At 39.8% G+C, this 19,597-nt stretch overlaps 1 protein-coding gene across 2 annotated transcripts in view; it reads left to right on the top strand.

The window, feature by feature from the left end:
* The first annotated feature begins 3,724 nt into the window (after positions 1-3,724).
* Positions 3,725-19,597, top strand: part of prex1 (phosphatidylinositol-3,4,5-trisphosphate-dependent Rac exchange factor 1) — a 223,134-nt gene continuing 207,261 nt past the window's right edge. For both annotated transcript variants that reach the window (XM_060836352.1, XM_060836353.1), the window contains exon 1: positions 3,725-4,164. In XM_060836352.1, the coding sequence (XP_060692335.1) occupies positions 4,024-4,164 (141 nt within the window). In that variant the 5' untranslated portion in view covers positions 3,725-4,023. The remainder of the gene's footprint in view (positions 4,165-19,597) is intronic.

Raw genomic sequence — 19,597 nt, 5'->3', positions numbered from 1 at the left:
TGCTGTGCTTTTTTTGACTCTGATCTCCAGCATTTGCAGTCCTCACTTTCTCCCAATTATCTGGACTAGTCATGTGTGTCCTGGGGCTACAACAGCAGGTCAAATGCTAGGAATCCTGTAGCGAGTAACATTCCCTAAAACTTGCCCATTATCTTCAAGGCACAAATCAGGAATGGATGGAAGACACCCCACTTGACTAGAGTGTAGCTCTCACAACAACCAAGAAGCTTGACACCTTCGAGGACAATGTAGCCTAGTTGACTGGCATCACATTCATTCCCTCTACCTCCAATGCTCAGTAGCAGGAATGTGTATAATGCACTGCAGAAATTCATCAAGGTTCCTCAGACAGCATCTTCCAAACTCATGGTCACTACCACTAAGACAAAGTCAGCAGATACATAAGAAAATCGCCACCTGCAAGCTCCTATCCAAGCCACTCTCCATCCCAACTTAGAATTATATTGGCATTCCTACATTGTTACGGGATCAAAATCCTGAATCCCACCCTAACAGCATAGTGGGTATCCCTACATCCAAAGACTGCAGTATTCAAGCTCATTGCCACCTTCTCGATTGCAAATAATGATTGACAATAAATGCTAGTCCCTGCAGTGATAACCCACCAAGGATGCTCCCATCTCACAAATGCAAAGAAACATAGATATTTACTTTGCAAACATGCACCTATTCAGACTATTCTGTTCTCAGTAATTTAAACAGACAATATGATTTGACTTTGGGCTTTCATTCCTCCTCATCCCAACAACCTGAATAATTCAATGGACTGTAATGTTAAATTATCTTGTGAAAATGCTCAAGCTGAACAGGTTACTCCAAACTAAAAACAGTTGAGGAAAGTCACTTTTCCCATCTGGCTTAACATTATAAGCAGCCTCTCTTTTTTTGCTAACACAGCATTGACTGCGGTGCAATGCTTCAAGTCCCACTTCACATGACTTGAATTTTGGCTGCACTTTTTTCTAAAAGGTTGTTTTTGATCACCTAGTTTACACAGCCAGAAGATGTTTCATCATCAAATTTATGGCCAGCATTGAATATCTGGTGACGTTTGGTGTGATAGAAGATCTAACAATCAAATGGGAGGACAAAATGCCATTGACTGAAGTAATCACACAAGCTGGCATGCCAAGTGTCCAAATCGCACTGAGACAATAACAACTGAATTGGGTTGGCTAAGTAATCAAACTGTCTGACCCTCATTTGCAATGGCAATCTTTAATCGGGATCTTGAGTTTGAGGTGTACTCTCACGGCAGACAGAGGAAGTTCTACAAGGATAGTCTGAAGACATCATTTCGGAGTTTTGATATAAATATCAAGAAGTGAGAGAGGTTTTGAACAAATTTTCTGCAACTACCACAATCAAACAAAAATGGGGCAGCCTGCATTTAAAGCAAAGGTATATCAGAGGCAATGAGGAAGTGCAAGAAGAGGAACTTCTGAACCAGCAACACACCAAAACTAAGAAGTCTAAAAAAAAGTTTTCTGTGGAACTGTGCAGTAGTTGGAGCAGAACCTTCCAGCTGCAGATCATCTTTTATAGTCATTTGCCCACCCACCAAACCTTACCTTACTTTACCAAACATCCAGATGTCTTCAAAGGATGAAGGAAGTTTCTAACCATTGTTATAGATTTTTATAGTTGGAATCATTTGATTTCAGCTCAGTTTCAAAGATGTTGGGACATCATCATCCCCTTTTCAATACTAGTTTTTAAATGGGTATCTGCATTCTTTAAATTTATCAAAAAAAGGGGCAGCACAATTGCTCAGTGATTAACATTGCTGCCTCACAGTGCTAGGGACCCAGGTTCAATTCCAACCCCTGTGCAGACTGCACATTCTCCCTGTCTCTGCATGGTGTGCTTTGGTTTCCTCCCACAGATCAAAGTTGTGCAGGTTAGATTAGATTATTTACAGTGTGGAAACAGGCCCTTCAGCCCAACAAGTCCATACTGACCCACCAAAGCGCAACCAACCTAGACCCATTCCCCTACATCTAACACTACAGGCAATTTAGCAATGCCAATTCACCTAACCTGCACGTTTTTGGATTGTGGGAAGAAACCAGAGCACCCGGGGAGAATGTGCAAACTCCACACAGAGTGGGAATTGAACCCGGATCTCTGGCGCTGTGAGGCAGCAGTGCTAACCACATGCTAAATTTTCCATTGTATACAGGGATATGTAGCTTTGGTGGATTAGCCAACGGGAAATGCAGGGTGATGGGATCGAGGGGTGCTCTTCAGAGGATTGGTGTGGACTTGAATGGCCTGCTTCCACACTGGAAGCATTCTGAAATGGAGTGTCACCCACTGGCCTATCTAAAATAGGGTTTTTGCTTTGCTGTTCAGTTACTCCATAAATTCTTCTTCAACAAACTTCACACCAGGAACGAGTTACCGTTCTTCGGATGGGAAAAAGTTTCTTACATCATTCACGAACTCTTCACAGAAAATGGAGAAACTCAGCAGCATCAGTGCTGAGAAAGCAGAGTTAACGTTTCTGAACCAATGATCCTTCTTCAGAACTGATTCATGAATCCTTTACCAGTTTCTATCATATTCCTCGTTCTGTCGGGTTTTAATCATATTATTCGCGTCGGATCTTAGATGTTTATCACGCATTTTCTCATTTGCCTCCCTGCCAAAGCTTGAGTCTTGAAGATTATTTGACGTTGGTGTCAGTCTCAGTCACGTTATAAGACTTGATGGGGAAATATATTAATTTGTATTTAAGTCGAAGCTGAACAGTTTATTACACTTGAATGTCTTTGATTTTGTTAATGTTTTGTCATTTTTGGAGAATAAATTCACAACTTTGTCTTGGTTGTCCCGAAGTCTGTTTCTGAGCTTGATCTTCGCTACATCTGTAAAGATCGCCCTCTACAGTAAATGAATATGGTCTCACAAACACCAAATATCCATGTTTCGTAGTTTCTCCCTATGTTTCATATATATCCCAACATAAAAAAAATGGAACTCCACTTTACATTAATGCACGATTTCTCTTTGAGGAAAGGAATCATCCTGTTGCAGAACATAGCAGCAAAACTATAAGCAAAGTGTTTTCTCAGTAAGGGACTATCTCTAACATTGCACTTTTTAGGGTGACGTATTGAACGGTATTACCTGTCTCTGAAGTCATTTTAACTTTAAAATAGATTAGAATTCCAACTGCGGAAACATTGTATGACAATGGTTTAATAATCCAAACCAGTCAAATTATACCTTGCACTGACTGGCAGCTTTCTAACTCAGATCGTGCTCAGCTGGGCAAAGATTTATCCTGATACAGCAGCGCATTTTGACCTTGATGTACCCCGAATCTTGCAAAAGTAGAAAACAACTTATTTCGAAAGTCCTGAATTTTTGGGAAGAAACGCTTTGTTGTTTTAGTCGAGTCGCTTTCGGGACCCTGCACCGTGTCGTTTCACTTGAGTTTTACACGAGATTTTTGCTGACGGTCCCTGCACTGAGCATGTGCCTGTTGTCTAATTGGTAAAAAGAAGAAAAGCGGAATTTGGCTGGACAGTAGCGGCTGCTGCAGATTTTTGGTAATTCGCAGCCCGTCACTTCCACCTTTTCTCTGGGGTTGTGTTATGGTGTTTGTTTTTTTGGCTTTCTTCCGCCAGCTGGAGGCAAGTTCGGCGGAAGTTTAAGAACAAATGTGCAGTAACTCATCAGTTTCACGTTGAAAAGTGTCTTGTAACGGAGTGCAGTTGGGACTTCTCAAAGCGGCAGCAGCAACAACAACAACACTGAGCCCTGCTCGCGAATGGTTTGTGGCGCTTTTTTGAACAGAACTGACTAGGAAAGCCAGCTCAATCGACCAAGTATTTTCCATACAGATGAAAACATATCACAAAATGAGAGTAGATCGAAACCAAGCTGATTTGGAAGTGTTTTAAAGAAGCCGCCAGCTGTGCAGGGGTAGAAATCCACATACTCGACTCTTTTTGTTTAAACCAGTCCCTTGTTTATTTCTCGGAGCGCAGGAACATGGATGAAGAAAATCACCCCGAAAATGGAGTGGAGAGTGGAAAGGACACAGATCGGCAGCTCCGTTTACGAGTTTGTGTGATGAACGAGATTTTAAAAACGGAGAGAGACTACGTGGGTTCCTTGAAATTTCTGAAATCTGTAAGTGTTTCTTTTCAGATCCCGTTGTTCTGTGTGATCCTCGGCTGTGAAATCAATAAATCGGGATTAAAGGGATCTCACTGAGTTAACGTCAATTTAATTTCAGATGGTTAAACTAGGCAATGCCATTTCAACTGCTGAAATATTGACCCCTACGTTGTTGCTATCACTGTTATTTGAAACTTGGTGACAAGAAGAGTCCGAGGGATTTACAGCATGGAAACAGGCCCTTCGGCCCAACTTAGAGTGAAACTTTCACTGGAGCCTTGTTGGCTGCTGGGGCCAACAGAGCTGCTTTGTTGAAAGGGCTTCGAGATTATAATTTGGGGAAGTGGCGTTTTAGCCTGGTTAGTTTTAACGCGCTAGAGTTGTACCAGTTCAGCCAATGAACTCAAACAGAATGAGGAATCGATCCATTTTGATGGTGAAAGTTACGTAGGACCAGCATGAATAATTAACGTGGAATCAGCGTACAAAAGACTCAAAAATAGAAGCTATCTGCGGCACGTTAAATATTTCAAATATTGTAAGAAATACATTTCTTACGAAACCAAAATAACAAATGTGCAATCTTCTTTGAATCATTTTTCTGACTGTAAAACGCTGTGGTTAGAGGTTCTGAAATGGCTTGGTGTCCTCATTCCTGATCTAATTAGCCTCCTTCTTGTTCTGTGGTTTCCTGTTGAGATAGGGGCAACGTCTATTAGCAGGTTCGTTTGCTGCCGATAAGGCGTGCTGCGAGCTGAAAGGTGTGCCATATGGTTTGTGTAAAATCAAACGCGCGCTCTCCAGACACAATGAGGCGAAGGGGGGAGGCGCTGGAAATCCAGCGGCGTCCTTCCTCATTGAACATCTGAGCATTTACCGCAACCCCTCCAGCGGTCTTTAGGGACCGAAATCAACCTGACTTAATTCACATTGTCTTCAACTGCACAACTCCAACAGATTTCAGATCTCCCATTCTTTTCAATTCCAATCTTCAATACATTTCATTTCCATTCTGATGTGTGATGGATGTAAGGAGCGGGTGTTGCGAGATTCCCCCTCTGATATTCTCATTCTCTCGCCATCAGTTGGATGAGTGAACGGGGATTTCATAGTTCTTGGTCTAATTACAGTTAACTGTCAAATACTGATGACGCCAATTCCTCAAAGGGAAACTGGACATTTATTTGGGAACACACTCTGGAATGCTGTCCCTTTCTCACATCCTCTTTTTTAAAGAAATTGTTTAAAACCTATCTCCCAGAACATCATCTCGCACTTTAAACGTGCTGTCACCATGGCGCTTCTCTTTGAAGCAAAACTACTCTTGACCCCACCATCCTTACAAACTGCTTTCATATCTCCAACCTTTCTTTCCGCCAAAGACTTTGAGTATGTCACTTCCCAAGTCTGGTCCTTACCTTTTCTGGAACTCCATGTTTGAATTCCTCCAATCATGTTTTCGCTCTTGTCACAAGTTTGGCCATAGGATGACGTTCCTACTTTGTTCCTCTTGATTTGACGACAGTCTGTCACATGTTTGCCCTCACTAACTAGCCTTTTCCAAAAACTTCTACACTGTCATCTATCTAGGTGGGGCAATGCTTAGAGGTTTCCATTTATAGTTCCCCGGTTTTAACCACAGAATCACTTGAAATAGCTTTGAGTCCTATATTTTCATTGTTATGTCTGGTGTTCATCCTATTTCTCATTTAAATGCTGCTCCTTCGGACACCATCCGAAGGCACAGAGTTATTTTTCTCGCCAACACAAGCTCTATACTTCACCACCAACTCTCTTGTTCCCAGCACTAATACGAAATGATCAAACTGATTATCCAGTACTGAATGAGCAGTATTGTTTTCTATTTTCCAAATTAAACATGAACTCCAGATCCAAACTCCATTTCCCAGCTACCCAACCACGTTCCTCTCCCTAGCAACAGTGTAAGATTCTGATTGTGATATTGATGTAATATTTGATCCTGAGACAAGCTTCTGATCTCACTCACACCATCCCTAAAACTTCCTTTTTTCTGTGTCCATAACACTGCCTCTGCATTAGTCCATGTGCTCCTCAAACCTTCACTCATGCTTTGATAGTTCTGGACTCACCTATTCCATTGTAGTCCGGGCTGTCTCACACATTCTACACTCTGTAAACTTGACATCTAAAATTCTGCTGCCCTTGTCTTAATTCACAGCATATCCCACTTAACCCTGTGCTCGCTAACTTACTTAGCTCTAAACACAATTTTACTTTAAAACTCCTATTCCAGTTTTCAGATCCTTCTATGTCCTTGCCCCTTCCTGACCATGTGATCTTCTTCAACCCCGGATCCTCTGCGATATCTCTGCTCCCTAAACACTGGCTGCTTGCACATTTCCCATTATAATTACTGCAAAATTTGGTGCCTGTACATTCACTTGCCTAGGACCCAGGATGAGGATGTTACAGTTTTCTGTCTCTACTTCATTTTCATGCTTTGAAGACAATTCATAAAATATACGTTTTTGATGTCATGTTTTGTTTAAGAATGCTCCTCTGAGGCACCTTCGAATAACATAGGTAGCTGATTGTAGGTGTTTAGTACTATTTACTCCAGTTCTAAGATATTTATAAACTTGCTCTAAATGTTGCTTCAAATGTGGCAAGACCTTGACAATATCCAGGCTTGGGCTAAAAGTCACAAATAACATTTGGACCACACAAGTGTCTGGCAATAACCATCTCCAACAAGAGAGAATATAACCATTACCCGTTGACATTCTGTGCTATTACCTTTGCTAAGTCCCCTCATGATCAGTATCCTTGGGATTACCCTTGACTCAAAGCTAAACCAGTCTAGCCATATAAATGCAGTGGCTAGAACAGATCAAAGGCTAGGAATCCTGCAGCGAGTTACTTACTTCCTAACCTCCTAAAACATGTCAACTATCTACAAGGCACAAATCAAAAAGAGAAAAATAAAAATTGTGTCGATAAAAAGTTTGCTAAAACTGTTGTTGAGAGTGAAGTCAGATTAGCCATGACCACTCTCTATTTAGTGTCTTCATCAGTAATATCTTGGATGGTATCTTAAAGGATCTTCTTCCAAGTGCCTACTTTAGGCATTTCTAAATGAACAATGACACTTGGTTTTGCTGTTAAATGTGTACTGTATTGTTCAACTCATGTGAGAATGAAAGAATCTTTACTGATCATCTGCAGTTGTGGACTGAACAATGGGATGTGGTTCTGGGTGTATCTAAACTTGTATAATTCATTTTCACAGTTGAAGTATGAATCCTGAAGGTATTGAGTGAAAAACACAAGTAGCATACGCCCTAATTGTATGTCAGTACATGAAGTTCCGATATATGTTGATATCATCTCAGGTAGAGTTCCTTGTGACCTCAATGAATGATCTAAGTATTTTGTGGTTTTCAGTCTATTTTTCAGTAACTGAACACTTCTGATGCTAGTTGAAAAGTGTAGTGCTGGAAAAGCGCAGCCAGTGAGGCAGCATCCGATGAGCAGGAGAATCGATGTTTTGAGCATGAGCTCTTTATCAGGAATGAGGGGGTGGCCCAAGGGAGCTGAGAGGAAAATGGAGCGGGGGGAGAAAAGGTAGCTGGGAATGTGATAGATACATAAAGGTGGGGGAGCGGGTTTTATGGTGATTGGTCAGAGAGGAGGATGGAGCGGATAGGTGGGAAAAAAGATGGACAGGTCTTGAGGGTGGTGCTGAGTTGGAAGGTTGAATCTGGGATAAGGTGGGGAGGGGAAATGAGGAAACTGGTGAAATCCATGTTGATCCCATGTGGTTGGAGGGTCTCAAGGCGGAAGATGAGGCATTCTCCAGGCATTGGGTGGCTAGAGTTTGGCGGTGGAGGAGGCCCTGACTTGCATGTCCTTGGCAGAATGGCAGGAGGAGTTGAATTGTTTGGCCACAGGGCGGTAGAGTTGTTTAGAGTGTGTCCCCCAAAGATGTTCCCTGAAATGATCCACAATTTTGTGTCCTGTCTCCCCAGTGTAGAAGAGACCACATTGAGAGTAATGAACACAGTAGATGACATGTGTGGAAGTACAGGTACATGTGGAAGGATCCTTTGCAGACTTAGACGGAGGTGAGAGGGGTGGTGTGGGGGCAGGTTTTGCACTTCTTGTGGTGGCAAGGGAAGGTTCTGATGCTAGTCAAGATTGCTGTAGATGAACTGTTTGTGAATAATTGTTCAAAATACTTCATAAGTTGATGACAGGAAGTTCTCTGTGGTTTAGTGTATGGTCCAAGCTGTGAACTGAATTTCTGGTTGGAAAAAGGAAGTTTGTTCAGTGACGGGGTCTCTGGTTGACATGAGACATCAGTAAGCAGCGAAAATGGAGAGCTAACCTCCCAGCAGATCTATCACTTTGTTAAACTATATTGGTGAGAATCTCCATTACGCAATTGCAGCAGCTAATCAAGAAGTCTGATGGAATGCTGGACTATATTTTGAGGAGGCTGGAGAATAAGAGTAGGGAAGTCTGTGAGCAGTTTGGTTCCCTTATTCAAGAAACAACATCATTTCACTAGAGGCAGTTCAGAGAGAGTTCACTTGGATGATTTCTGGTATGGAGGGATTGTCTTATGAGCAAAGGTTAAGCAGGTTGAGAATCTATTCCCTAGAGTTTAGAAGAATGAGGGGTTATCTCAATGAAACTTGTATTCATGAGAGGCTTGACAGTGAATTCTGAGATGGTGTTTTCCCCTCATGTGTGAGTCTAGGACCAGAGAACGTTGCCCCTTTATTCTGAGACACCAATTTAAGACTGAGATGAGGAGAAATTGTTTTTAAGAGGCTTGTGAGTATATTGAACTCTTATTTCCACAGAACACTGTTCAGTCGGAGTCTTTCTGTATATTTAAGGCTAAGATAAATTCTAATGGCAGGGCAGGCTCAGAGACTTAATGTCCTACTCGAGTTCCCTTTTATATGGTCTTATACAAGTACATTATATATACCTAGAACGTTAAGGCAGCTGCATATCATAACATGTTGCACATCAGTCTTTGAACCATATGGAAGGCACATCTGCCACACAGCTGATGAGGCAATTTAAACCTTGGCATAGCAGCTGCTGGATCGTTAATATTTTATGGCTCACTATAAACATGATTTGGTTCTAGCTCCATGTTTGATGCTGTCCATAGTTTGGTTGCAAGAGGTAGGCAGTTGCTGCTGTGTGCTGTAAACTGGAACCACATGTTTACTCATGGTATGTTGGATTGATGGTCATGCAAATTTTGAGATATTCTTGAGTTTGATCTTTTTCCAACGTTATCAAAACTAAGTTTGATTGTTCATTCATTTGATATGTACACAAGTGCACAAGAAGTAGAAGCAGGGATGGCTCTTTGAGCTCATTCCACCACTCAGTGAGACCATGTCAGATCTGTGATTGTGTAATGGCTAGCTGGTGACTATCCTCTGGATGTCAATGGGTGCATAGGATGCAAACAGAAGTCAAGGCAGTTTAGGTAAATGAATCTGTTGGATGAACTTTGGTTGTATAAGAATTATTAGCCGGAAAGGTTGACATGGTTCTGTGTATTTTATTGATTAAAATGAGCTTATTAATGCTTACGAGAGAACTAATCACGTCATGAGAAGAGTGAATTCTTCCAGATTACTGTATGCTGTAATTGATAGTTGCCTTATCAAGACAGAGTTTTTCTAAAATAAACTGTTAGATGTTTGAAGGTTAACCTTCGGTATGATTGTGCGCTTTTTGGGATTTTCATGTTTTGGCTTTTATCAACCTTTACTCAAAATTTTCTGGAGATTGCTAAATTGAGCCAAAAGTAAGAAGAAGAATAAGTCAATGTTTGATTTTGGCAAACAGAAATTTTACGCATGTGAATTTCTCAGTAGTTTAGTTGGGAGACCTTTGAACATTGTACACCACAATGTCTCTGGTCTGGAAAGCTTTCTGTTGCTGGAAAAGCACAGCAGGTCAGGCAGCAACTGAAGAGCAGGAAAATCGATGTTTCGGGCCGGGAAGGGTTCCTGCCCAAAATATCGATTTTCCTGTTCCTCGGATGCTGCCTGACCTGCTGTACTTTTCCAGCAACGCACTCTCAACTCTGATCTCCAGCATCTGCATACCTCACTGTCTCTTGGAATGCTTTGTGCAAAGCCACTCTTGGATTTCAGAAGTTTCTGGAACATGGAACATTGAAATGTCAAACCACTAATATATGAACAGGAAAATATCATGGGATAAATATTTACTTGAAGCATAGATCAATCTAAAACATTATAAAGCTGTAATAAAAATTGTTACCAGTGTTTATGTACTGAAATAGTGAAAATTACGTTGAGGCAATTGGTGGTGTATTGATAATGTCACTTATTATTCAGAATCCCCAGTTAACATTTTGGGGACATGGATGAAAATCTGACCATGGCAGCTGATGAAATTTGAATTCAGTAAAAATCTGAAATCAAAAGCTAGTGTTGTTGATTGTCGTAAAAACAAATCCAGTTCATTCATGTCTTTTTAGGGAAGGGAATCTGTCATGCTCACCTGGTGGGGCCGATACGTTACTCCAGAGCCACAGCAATGTGGTTGACTCTTAATTCCCTACGGGCAATTGGGGATGGGCAAAAAAACTTTTGGTCTTGCATCGAAAAAACATAAGTTACTCTATATCCTGTTTTATTTCTATAACAACAGTTACATACAGCAGAAAAGAAAGTTGTGATCATCGATAGCAACAGTTGGGTTCTGTCTCTTGTCCAGTACGCTGGTTAATGAGATCGGGCTTGATGATGGTCTAAGCAGACGGGATTTTACGACTTCATCACCAAACATTTCCTCCAATTTCTTTCATTTATTTTGGATGCTGCTTTATTAATTTTTCTTGGATTCTGTGCACATGGATTGCATCTTCTCAGCTGATAAAACTTTTGCTATGGAAAGCCAATGAAGCAGGAAGCCAGTTTTTTTCCCTTTCTGATGGGTAATCTCTTGGGGAGCATTAGCTTCTTCACTGTTGTCATTATTCATAGACTTGTGGTGTAAAACTGTCTTAAATGTCGTTGAACCTGTTACTTGTTACACAACTGGAGCAGTAACATCATAGTTTTGCTTGATCACAATGTCTTCCCTGTCTCAGTCAATGTCTACATTCTTTTCATTCGCTTGGTGTAATGCAAGAGATCAGCTTCCTTGGCTTTGGTCTACTCACATCCTAAATATTTTCTTTTGCATTACCTTCACTAAACTCCCAAAAGCTCATGACTTCTGGCTTGCTTTTTGTAAGGGTCTTGTAATGCCACTGTTCCATACATTTGTCAAGCACTAGAATATTTGTACTGAAGATCTTCTTAAATGCAACAGCACCACCAGTATGCAAGCTAACACAGAATCTCCTGTAGTGACATTTCCTTGATTTAATATCCTTTAATTGAATTTAAGATGAGCAACTGGGGATAAATATGTAGGAAGACGTTGTCAAAATCTTACTGTCCCACAGGAGGTGAACTGTCCAAAAATACAATTTTGCAGTAAATAATCAACCCAGTCTTCTGAAAGTGTGCACAACCACTGGGGAGAAAATGATTGTGGAGTTACTCAGGAGCTGATGAGTGATGCACACAGATTTGGTCTACTCAGGAACAAATAGTGTTTATTTACCCTTTTAAAATATTAGCATTTGCATATAGGAGCATGGTGAGCTTTCTAGATCTTTGCAACCTCTCCTGTGCATCAGCAGGTGTGTGGTGTGGCAGAAACCTCAAAAAAAAGACTGTTGTCGTCTGCTTGATTTATTTGTTAAAGACTCTGTATCTCAACCTTTAACTTGGCATGTTTGGCAGCCTTTCTATTTGTAAAGTTTTGTTCACTAGCTTGATCAGTTTGTAGCCTTTAAATGGGAAATACCTTGTCCATGTTCTTCTGCAGTTTACCTCGGGAATACTCGGAGTGTAAATTCTTAAATTAGTGTAAAATTGACGGGCTTTTTCCACAGGCATTGTTTTTTAAGATAATGACCCTCTCATCACTGTGTTGCCACAACCATTCTTACAGTATATGATCAAGGTCACCAAACTTAGCGCTGCACACATAGCTTCTCATGCTGCATATTCTTGTTAGCTATTGGGGCACCCATGCAATCTGCCTCTTACAAGGTTTTCACTAAAACACTCTTATCTAGTTGCATTATGATTTCCCCTTTAATTTTAAGTGTAACATACTTACATTGTGCTGCAATGGTGAAGGCTTTTGTTTTGAAACTATGCCCTGCGAATGCTTGGGACTGCTCGAAAGCATTGCTGCAAAAGAAGAGGAGAGGGAGAACATAAGAAAGGTGAGAAAGAGAGAGAAAAATGGTGCGAGAGTCTGAGAGAGGGAGGGATGGAGAAGTAGGCCAACAGAAGAGGCCGAATGAGCGTAATGACACCGATCAAGTGGCTTTGTAACCTCAAGCTATTTTTCCCCACTGCACAGTCTTTGTGCCCCTCCCCCATCACCCACCAACTTCTTACCTGAAGATCAGTTGAGCCCACACCTTCCTGATTTGGTGAACATGAAGCAATCATCTGGTGAGTCATTTTGCCAGCTCAAAAAGACATTTGGTGTTTAGGATGTTCAGTTTCTGGACTGGAGAGGTTACAGTGTAACAATGTTTTGTGTACATCAGACTCCAAGTTTGGGGAAAAAGAGTGAGGGTTCAGATTTGAAAATACATTCCCCTTTAACCCTGTTTTCTATTTTTGAGTCTGATTGAAGCCTGGAATTTAACATAATTTAAAATTGAAGGATACAGTTTATTTTACTTGTATAAATGAAGTCTTTGACCGTGCATGTTGAAGAAAGTCTGCAGGGGAAAGTGGATTCTAGAAATGTGTTAAATGACATTGAGTTAAAGATGTAAATTTAGTTTATTTCTGAAGGGTGCATTTTCTGTTTTTCTTCATGACATGGCATGTGTAAGGTAATTTTGCGGTAGCATTACTGTGATGAGTTTTTAGAGTCATTTGAATTGATCAGAATGGAAAGTGTGCCTGAATTGTAGCGCAAACCAAAATACCAGAAGCCCACACAACTACCCATTTGACTGAAAGTGCTGTAGAAGGTTTGAAGTTAAAGTATAACTGACAGATTGCCAGATGTCCTAGTAAAGGAAAGCTGTGTAGGATTGTATGCCACTTTATTCTGTTCTGATGTTGGAGCAAAATGATGTTTTGTGATCTTTTGTTGGCCGATTTTTTTTTTAACCTGATACTTATTTTCAAAGCATGGGGTTATACAAAATAAAAAAAAATCATGTTGTGGTTGCTTTCAAAATTGAGTGCTTTTTTTCCCCCTTCGTTAAGTAAATAATTGATATGAACTGATGGCAGGTTTTTCAGTTAATTACGTCTTTGCAACCTTCCAGCATTTCCAGATTAGTGATGCTAAACAACAATCCAAAGATTGAATAAGGGGGTCTTGTACCTTTTTATCATTTAATGAACCCTGCATAGAGTTGTTCATCTTGGTTTTAATTTGTTCATTCCAAGATGTGATCCTCATCTGTTCAAACCAGCTAACAAAGCCTGAGTGCGGTTGAGGCAAGGACCAGGCCATTTTTCTTGATTTTCACTGTCCTTGAGTGACAATTTCTCCTTTTTATATAAATCAATAACTTATCAAATTTCACTAACAGATTCAGTGGCTTTGCTTTTTTTTTTGTTTAACAAATGAATTTCAGGTTTTATGCTTTGGTCGCTCGGTTTTAAATATCAATTGATTTTTCTAAGACTTCACTGCATCTATTATTAAAAACTTCTTGAATTAATTAAGATGTTGGCATCTGGCTAAGTTACTTTTTTGGCTTCTAGAAAGTGGTTACCAGCTGTACCAAGTGCTATGTAATATGCATTTTAAAAAACATGGTTAACCTCCAGCTTTAAACTTACTGGCAGTTTTGTTATTGTGAGTTTCAAAAGCTTGTTCCAGTCACTTAAGATCATGTGGCCTAACTTTTAACTGTCTTATGCAACTCCTCCAAACAAGGCCGGCATTAACATTTTTGAAGGTTTCATTCAACTGCTTTGACTTTAAGTAAACCTACTGTGTAATATGGCACTGAGCCAAACCAATTATGAAGTTTCCATTTTAATTCTACGATTGTTCTTGATAAAATGTAAAACAAACATTTTTTTTGACAAAGATGACATGAGTTGTTTCCAGTGTCATGGCCATAACAAAACTCATGGAAGTAGATTATCTGATCATTATTATACTGCTAGTTATGGGGCTTGTATACAAATTGGCTATCAAAATTTCTACATTATGGTCCAGTTATGAAATGTTAATGTTAAAAGATATCCAAATACCAAATCTTTTTAACCAATAGAATTCTGCTAAAAGATTTAATGATTTTTATACAAAATATATAAACTTAGCAAGCAGTTTTACCTCAAAAATATAGTTCATAACTATGTAGGCTATGCATTCAGTTTTACTTCTCACTTCCCCCAATTAATTCTCTTCTAGTTTACAGTATCTGAGTTATTTACTTTTATTAAGATCGCCCAAATGCATGCCACAGTTCCCTGGAAACTACTTGAACTCTCCTCTGCTCCAGCTATTGTTTTGTTTTATTTCTTTATTGTGGGTGCATTGGTCCCTTGTTCTGGTTGTATTCTCAATGCTTTACAGTTAATTCTGCTAATTGCTTTCCATGTCACGACTTCAATAGATTTTTCAACTAACTTTTAAAATGGGTAGTGTTCCATCACATAATTTTAAACTGAGATTAAACCTGCATCCCATATGATGAATGAGGAAAATCACTTTATTTCTGCTTACATTTCTGGTTACAGTGGTCCTGCCCTAACTGTAGTTCACTTTGGTGATCTTCTCTCAGTGAACTGTTCAAACATGTCTCTGTGAACATATAAATAAATTGAAATCAGAGAATTTCCAAGATCTGATTCATGATACTGTGCTATCTGTCCTTGAACAGGCATACTTCAGAATCATGGCATCCTTCATTTAAAATTCTTTCTTTGATCTGGTGAAATAAAAAAATAAGCCTGAATTTTATAACTTCCAAGGGTCATAAAATGTGAATTCTCCGAAACTCATTTAGCTCTGATACCGAAAAATATCTCTCTGATCTATCCTTGCTGAAAGGATTGCAGCTGTCATGTCTGCAGTTCCTTAGCTAAGTAACCAGACCTGCCATTTTTTATGATCTTGCTTTTCTAGCCTTAAGCTTCTGAAGTTAATGTAGCCAAATCTGTTGAGTGCAATGAACTCCAAGATTGTTTCAATTGTATTTACCCCCACTATCTACAGTTAAATACTACTTTAATTTCTAAAACTCAAGCTTATATTGTAAAATGGTGAATTACTAGAAAGGAGCTCAGAAATGGACCAAGGAGAGCCAGGAGGGGGCACAAAAAAGGCTTGGCAGGAAGGATTAGGGAGAACCCGAAGGCATTTTACTCATACATGAGGAATAAGAGCATGATGAGGGAGATGGTAGGGCCGAACAGAGATTCCATAGGGAACTTGGGCATGGAGTTTGAGCAGATTGAGGAAGCCCTAAGTGAGTTTTTTGCTTCAGTTTTCACTAAAGAAAGGGACCTTGTTGTGAATAAGAACTTTGAGGAGCGGGGACATGGGCTTGAACAGATCAAGATTGAGGAAGTTGATGTGCTGGAAATTTTGGCAAAAATTAAGATTGATAAGTCCCTAGAGCCAGACCAGATTTACCCTAGATTGATCAGGGAAGTGAGAAAGGAGGTTGCTAAGCTGCTGGTGAAAATCTTTGCTTCCTCACTCACCACAAGAGCTGTACCGGAGGATTGGAGGGAGGTGAATGTTATTCCTCTTTTCAAGAAGGGGAATAGGGAAATCCCTGGCAGTTGCAGACCAGTCAGTCTGAGGTCTGTGGTCAGCAAGGTTTTGGAAAGAATTCTGAGGGATAGGATTTATGACTATTTGGAAAAGCATAGAGTGATTAAAGACAGTCAGCATGGCTTTGTGAGGGGCAGGTCATGCTTCACAAATCTTATTGAATTCTTTGAGGAGGTGACAAGACCGGTCAAGCAGTGGATGTGTTGTATGTGGATTTCAGGAAGGCATTTGATAAGGTTCCCCATGATAGGCTCATTCATAAAGTCAGGAGGTATAGGATGCAGGGAGATTTGGCTGTATGGATTCAGAAATGGTTGGCTGACAGAAGGCAGAGAGTGGTTGTAGGTGGAAAGTATTCTGCCTGGAGGCCCGTGGCGAATGGTGTCCCACAGGGCTCTGTTCTTGGGCCTCTGCTGTTTTGTAGTTTTTGTAAATGATGAGGACGTTGAGGGGTGGGTTAGTCAATTTGCAGATGGCATTAAGTTTGGAGGTGCCATTGATAGTATCGAGGGCTATTGTAGGCTGCAGCATGACATAGACAAGATGTAGAGCTAGGCTGAGAAATGGCAAATGGAGTTCAATCTGGATAAATGCGAAGTGATGCATTTTGAAAGGCCGAACATGAATACTGAATTTAGGATTAAAGATAGGATTCTTGGCAGTGTGGAGGAACAGACTGATCTTGGTGTTCGAGTGCATAGATCCCTTGAAGTTGCCACCCAAGTGGATAGGATTGTTAAGAAAGCACGTGATGTTTTCGCCTTCATTAACAGGGGGATCGGGTTTATGAGCCGTGGAGTTTTTCTGCAGCTCTACAAGATCCTGGTGAGACCACTCTCGGAATATTGAGTCCTGTTCTGGTTGCCCTATTATAGGAAAGATATGGAAGCTTTCAAGAGGGTGCAAAGAAGTTTTACTAGAATGCTGCCTGGACTGGAGGGCTTACCTTACGAAGAGAGGTTGACTAAGCTCGGACTTTTCTCTCTGGAGAGAAGGAGGAAGAGCGGTGACCTGATCGAGGTATACATGGTAACGAGAGGGTTTAATAGAGTCAATAGCCAGAGACTTTTCCCCAGGACAGGATTGACTGGCACAAAGGGCTTTGTTTTAAGAAATTAGGAGAAAGGTATAGAGGAGACATCAGAGGTATGCAGAGTTGTGAATGCATGGAATGCATTGCCAGTGATAGTGGTGGAAGCAGAGTCATTAGGGACATTTAAGAGACTCTTGGACATGTACATGGACTGCAGTGAATTGAGGGGTATGTAGGTTAGGTTATTTTCTTTTAGATTAGGACTAATCCTCGGCACAGCATCGTGGGCCGAAGGGCCTGTTCTACGCAGTACTTTTCTGTGTTCTGTGTTCTAATGAACTAGTCTATTCTTCAAAATAACTTCACTGATTGTGAAGGTCTTTGGAATAAATGAATAAATAATTTGAATAATTGACTCCATGCACAGTGCACTGTGGGATATTGTATGATCATGAGGCTGGGTTTCATTGGGATTTGTCCTATGCTCACATAAACTACTAGGAATTGGGATTTGGACATGTTGTATGAAGAATACCCATTTAGTTGAAGCATTGGGGATGTGGTGGTGGAAACCAATTAATACAGTAAGAATCACCACCACCTTGGGCAAAGAAATGCAGAAGGAAGAGAATTGGAGGCAATGTTTAGTGAAACTTCTAATAAGGAACTGTCCTCAATAAGGAAAAATGATGATCTTAAGTTGCATAGTTCTTTTAATCCATTTTTCGTCTCTTAAGAAGGGGTTAAATCAAAAGTCAGTTTTAGAAAAAAGTTGCACATACAGTACTCTCTTTGAAAGACGCTAACTGCACCAAAGCTTCAGACTTATGCAAACAAATTTTGAAGTACTTTTGAAAATCATCAAAAGCTATTTTGAGTTTAGATTTGGTTTATGTTTACAAATGTCATCTCCTCTTCCTCCATCCAAGATGGATGTAAAATGGTGATTATTCACAATTGTATGAAAACCAAGATCTCTAATACAGGGCATTTTAAAACAGAAGTGCAGAAAGCCATTGTTTTTCTTTATCTCCTAAGAATTGGCAGCAGTTATATAAAGCATCAGCTTTTCCAGAAGGATAAAGTTAATAATCTTTGTTAATTGTTGCATAATATCACATAGCAGACAAAGTTTAGCCTTGACTAATTTGAAGAACATTTATCCAAGTCACAAGTGGACAATCTCTGCATGCTTGAGAACTATGTTTGATTTTGGATGAAAATTTAACATTGGAATGGACTGCAGGTCACCTTACCATGGTAAATTGTGCCTATATTAGCTGACTGTCTTAATAAATTAATAAACACAGACCACTGAGTATGTGATTGGGCTTTGAATTCACTTAAATTGCAGCTAGTATTCATGTACAAAAAGAAAATAGTGCATGAACTGTGTTAATAGTGCAGCAAATTCGGACTGGGAAGCAGTTTTTGAACTGTGAACATTCCTTGCCATTGTTTGAAAACATCAAGCAAATGTTTTAATTGATAACCTCTTCTTTTTGTGCGACATTGGGCTATACCATTCCAGAAGTCAGATTAATCATATAGTTTAGCCTATCTTCAAGTATTGATACTCTGAGGCCACATGTAATGTGTAACTATTGTAGAGAGTGATACCATTTGCATTAAGGAGTAAAAATTGCTTGGTCATGCGAGTTTAAGTACAAAGGATATGTTTTGTACGCAGCTGCTGAAATTGGCAAAAAAATCTTCAAATTAATTTGATAAATTGTCTGATTTTATGAAGAAGTTAGGAAGCCAAGCCGTGCATTTTGATGTAATGCAAGTTGATTTAACATTTGTGTAGCTGTTGTTACAGCTATATGTGATTTTTAAGTAAAAAATGAGGTCTGCAGATGCTGGAGATCACAGCTGCAAATGTGTTGCTGGTCAAAGCACAGCAGGCCAGGCAGCATCTCAGGAATAGAGAATTCGACGTTTCGAGCATAAGCCCTTCATCAGGAATAAGGGAATCAGGAATATGTGATTTTTAATTTGTTTTAATAATTTCACTTCAAATATTTCTCTAATTATTGTGCATGGAATTTGATCTCCAATGTGCAGCAGTGTCTGAGGCATGTCAATGTATTGCCCTTTTTTCCATCATTTTATGATGAAATATATATGCCATGTGAATAGTTACGCCCATACTTCAAAATTTGTCCTCTTAGCATAAATCTGAAGCTTAAATAAACACCCTCGGTGGTCAAAAGGCTACTACTTTGTTTCCTGGTCAAATAAATATTGACCATAAATGATAACATGATTATGCAAATGATTAAACAATTATACTGTAGCTCCATCAAATGCTAGCTAAACTCCCTTGAGGAATAAACATAATTTTTTGAAGGAATGTTGTTCTCACTGGATTTGTTGATTTAAATTCAGTGATTATGTCATTGCTCAAAATAAGACATTCTGAACTTTCCGAGTTGAATAAAACTTTCATTGAAAAAGTGATTTAGGTAAAACTTGTAGTTTGTGATCAGAGGGGACCTGTGCATCATTTTTTTGGATGGTACGTGATTTGAC

This window comes from Hemiscyllium ocellatum, chromosome 15, assembly GCF_020745735.1.
Source record: "Hemiscyllium ocellatum isolate sHemOce1 chromosome 15, sHemOce1.pat.X.cur, whole genome shotgun sequence".
Lineage (NCBI taxonomy): Eukaryota > Metazoa > Chordata > Chondrichthyes > Orectolobiformes > Hemiscylliidae > Hemiscyllium > Hemiscyllium ocellatum.
Note: the sequence above shows the minus strand (reverse complement) of the source record. Positions and strands in the feature narration are given on the sequence as shown.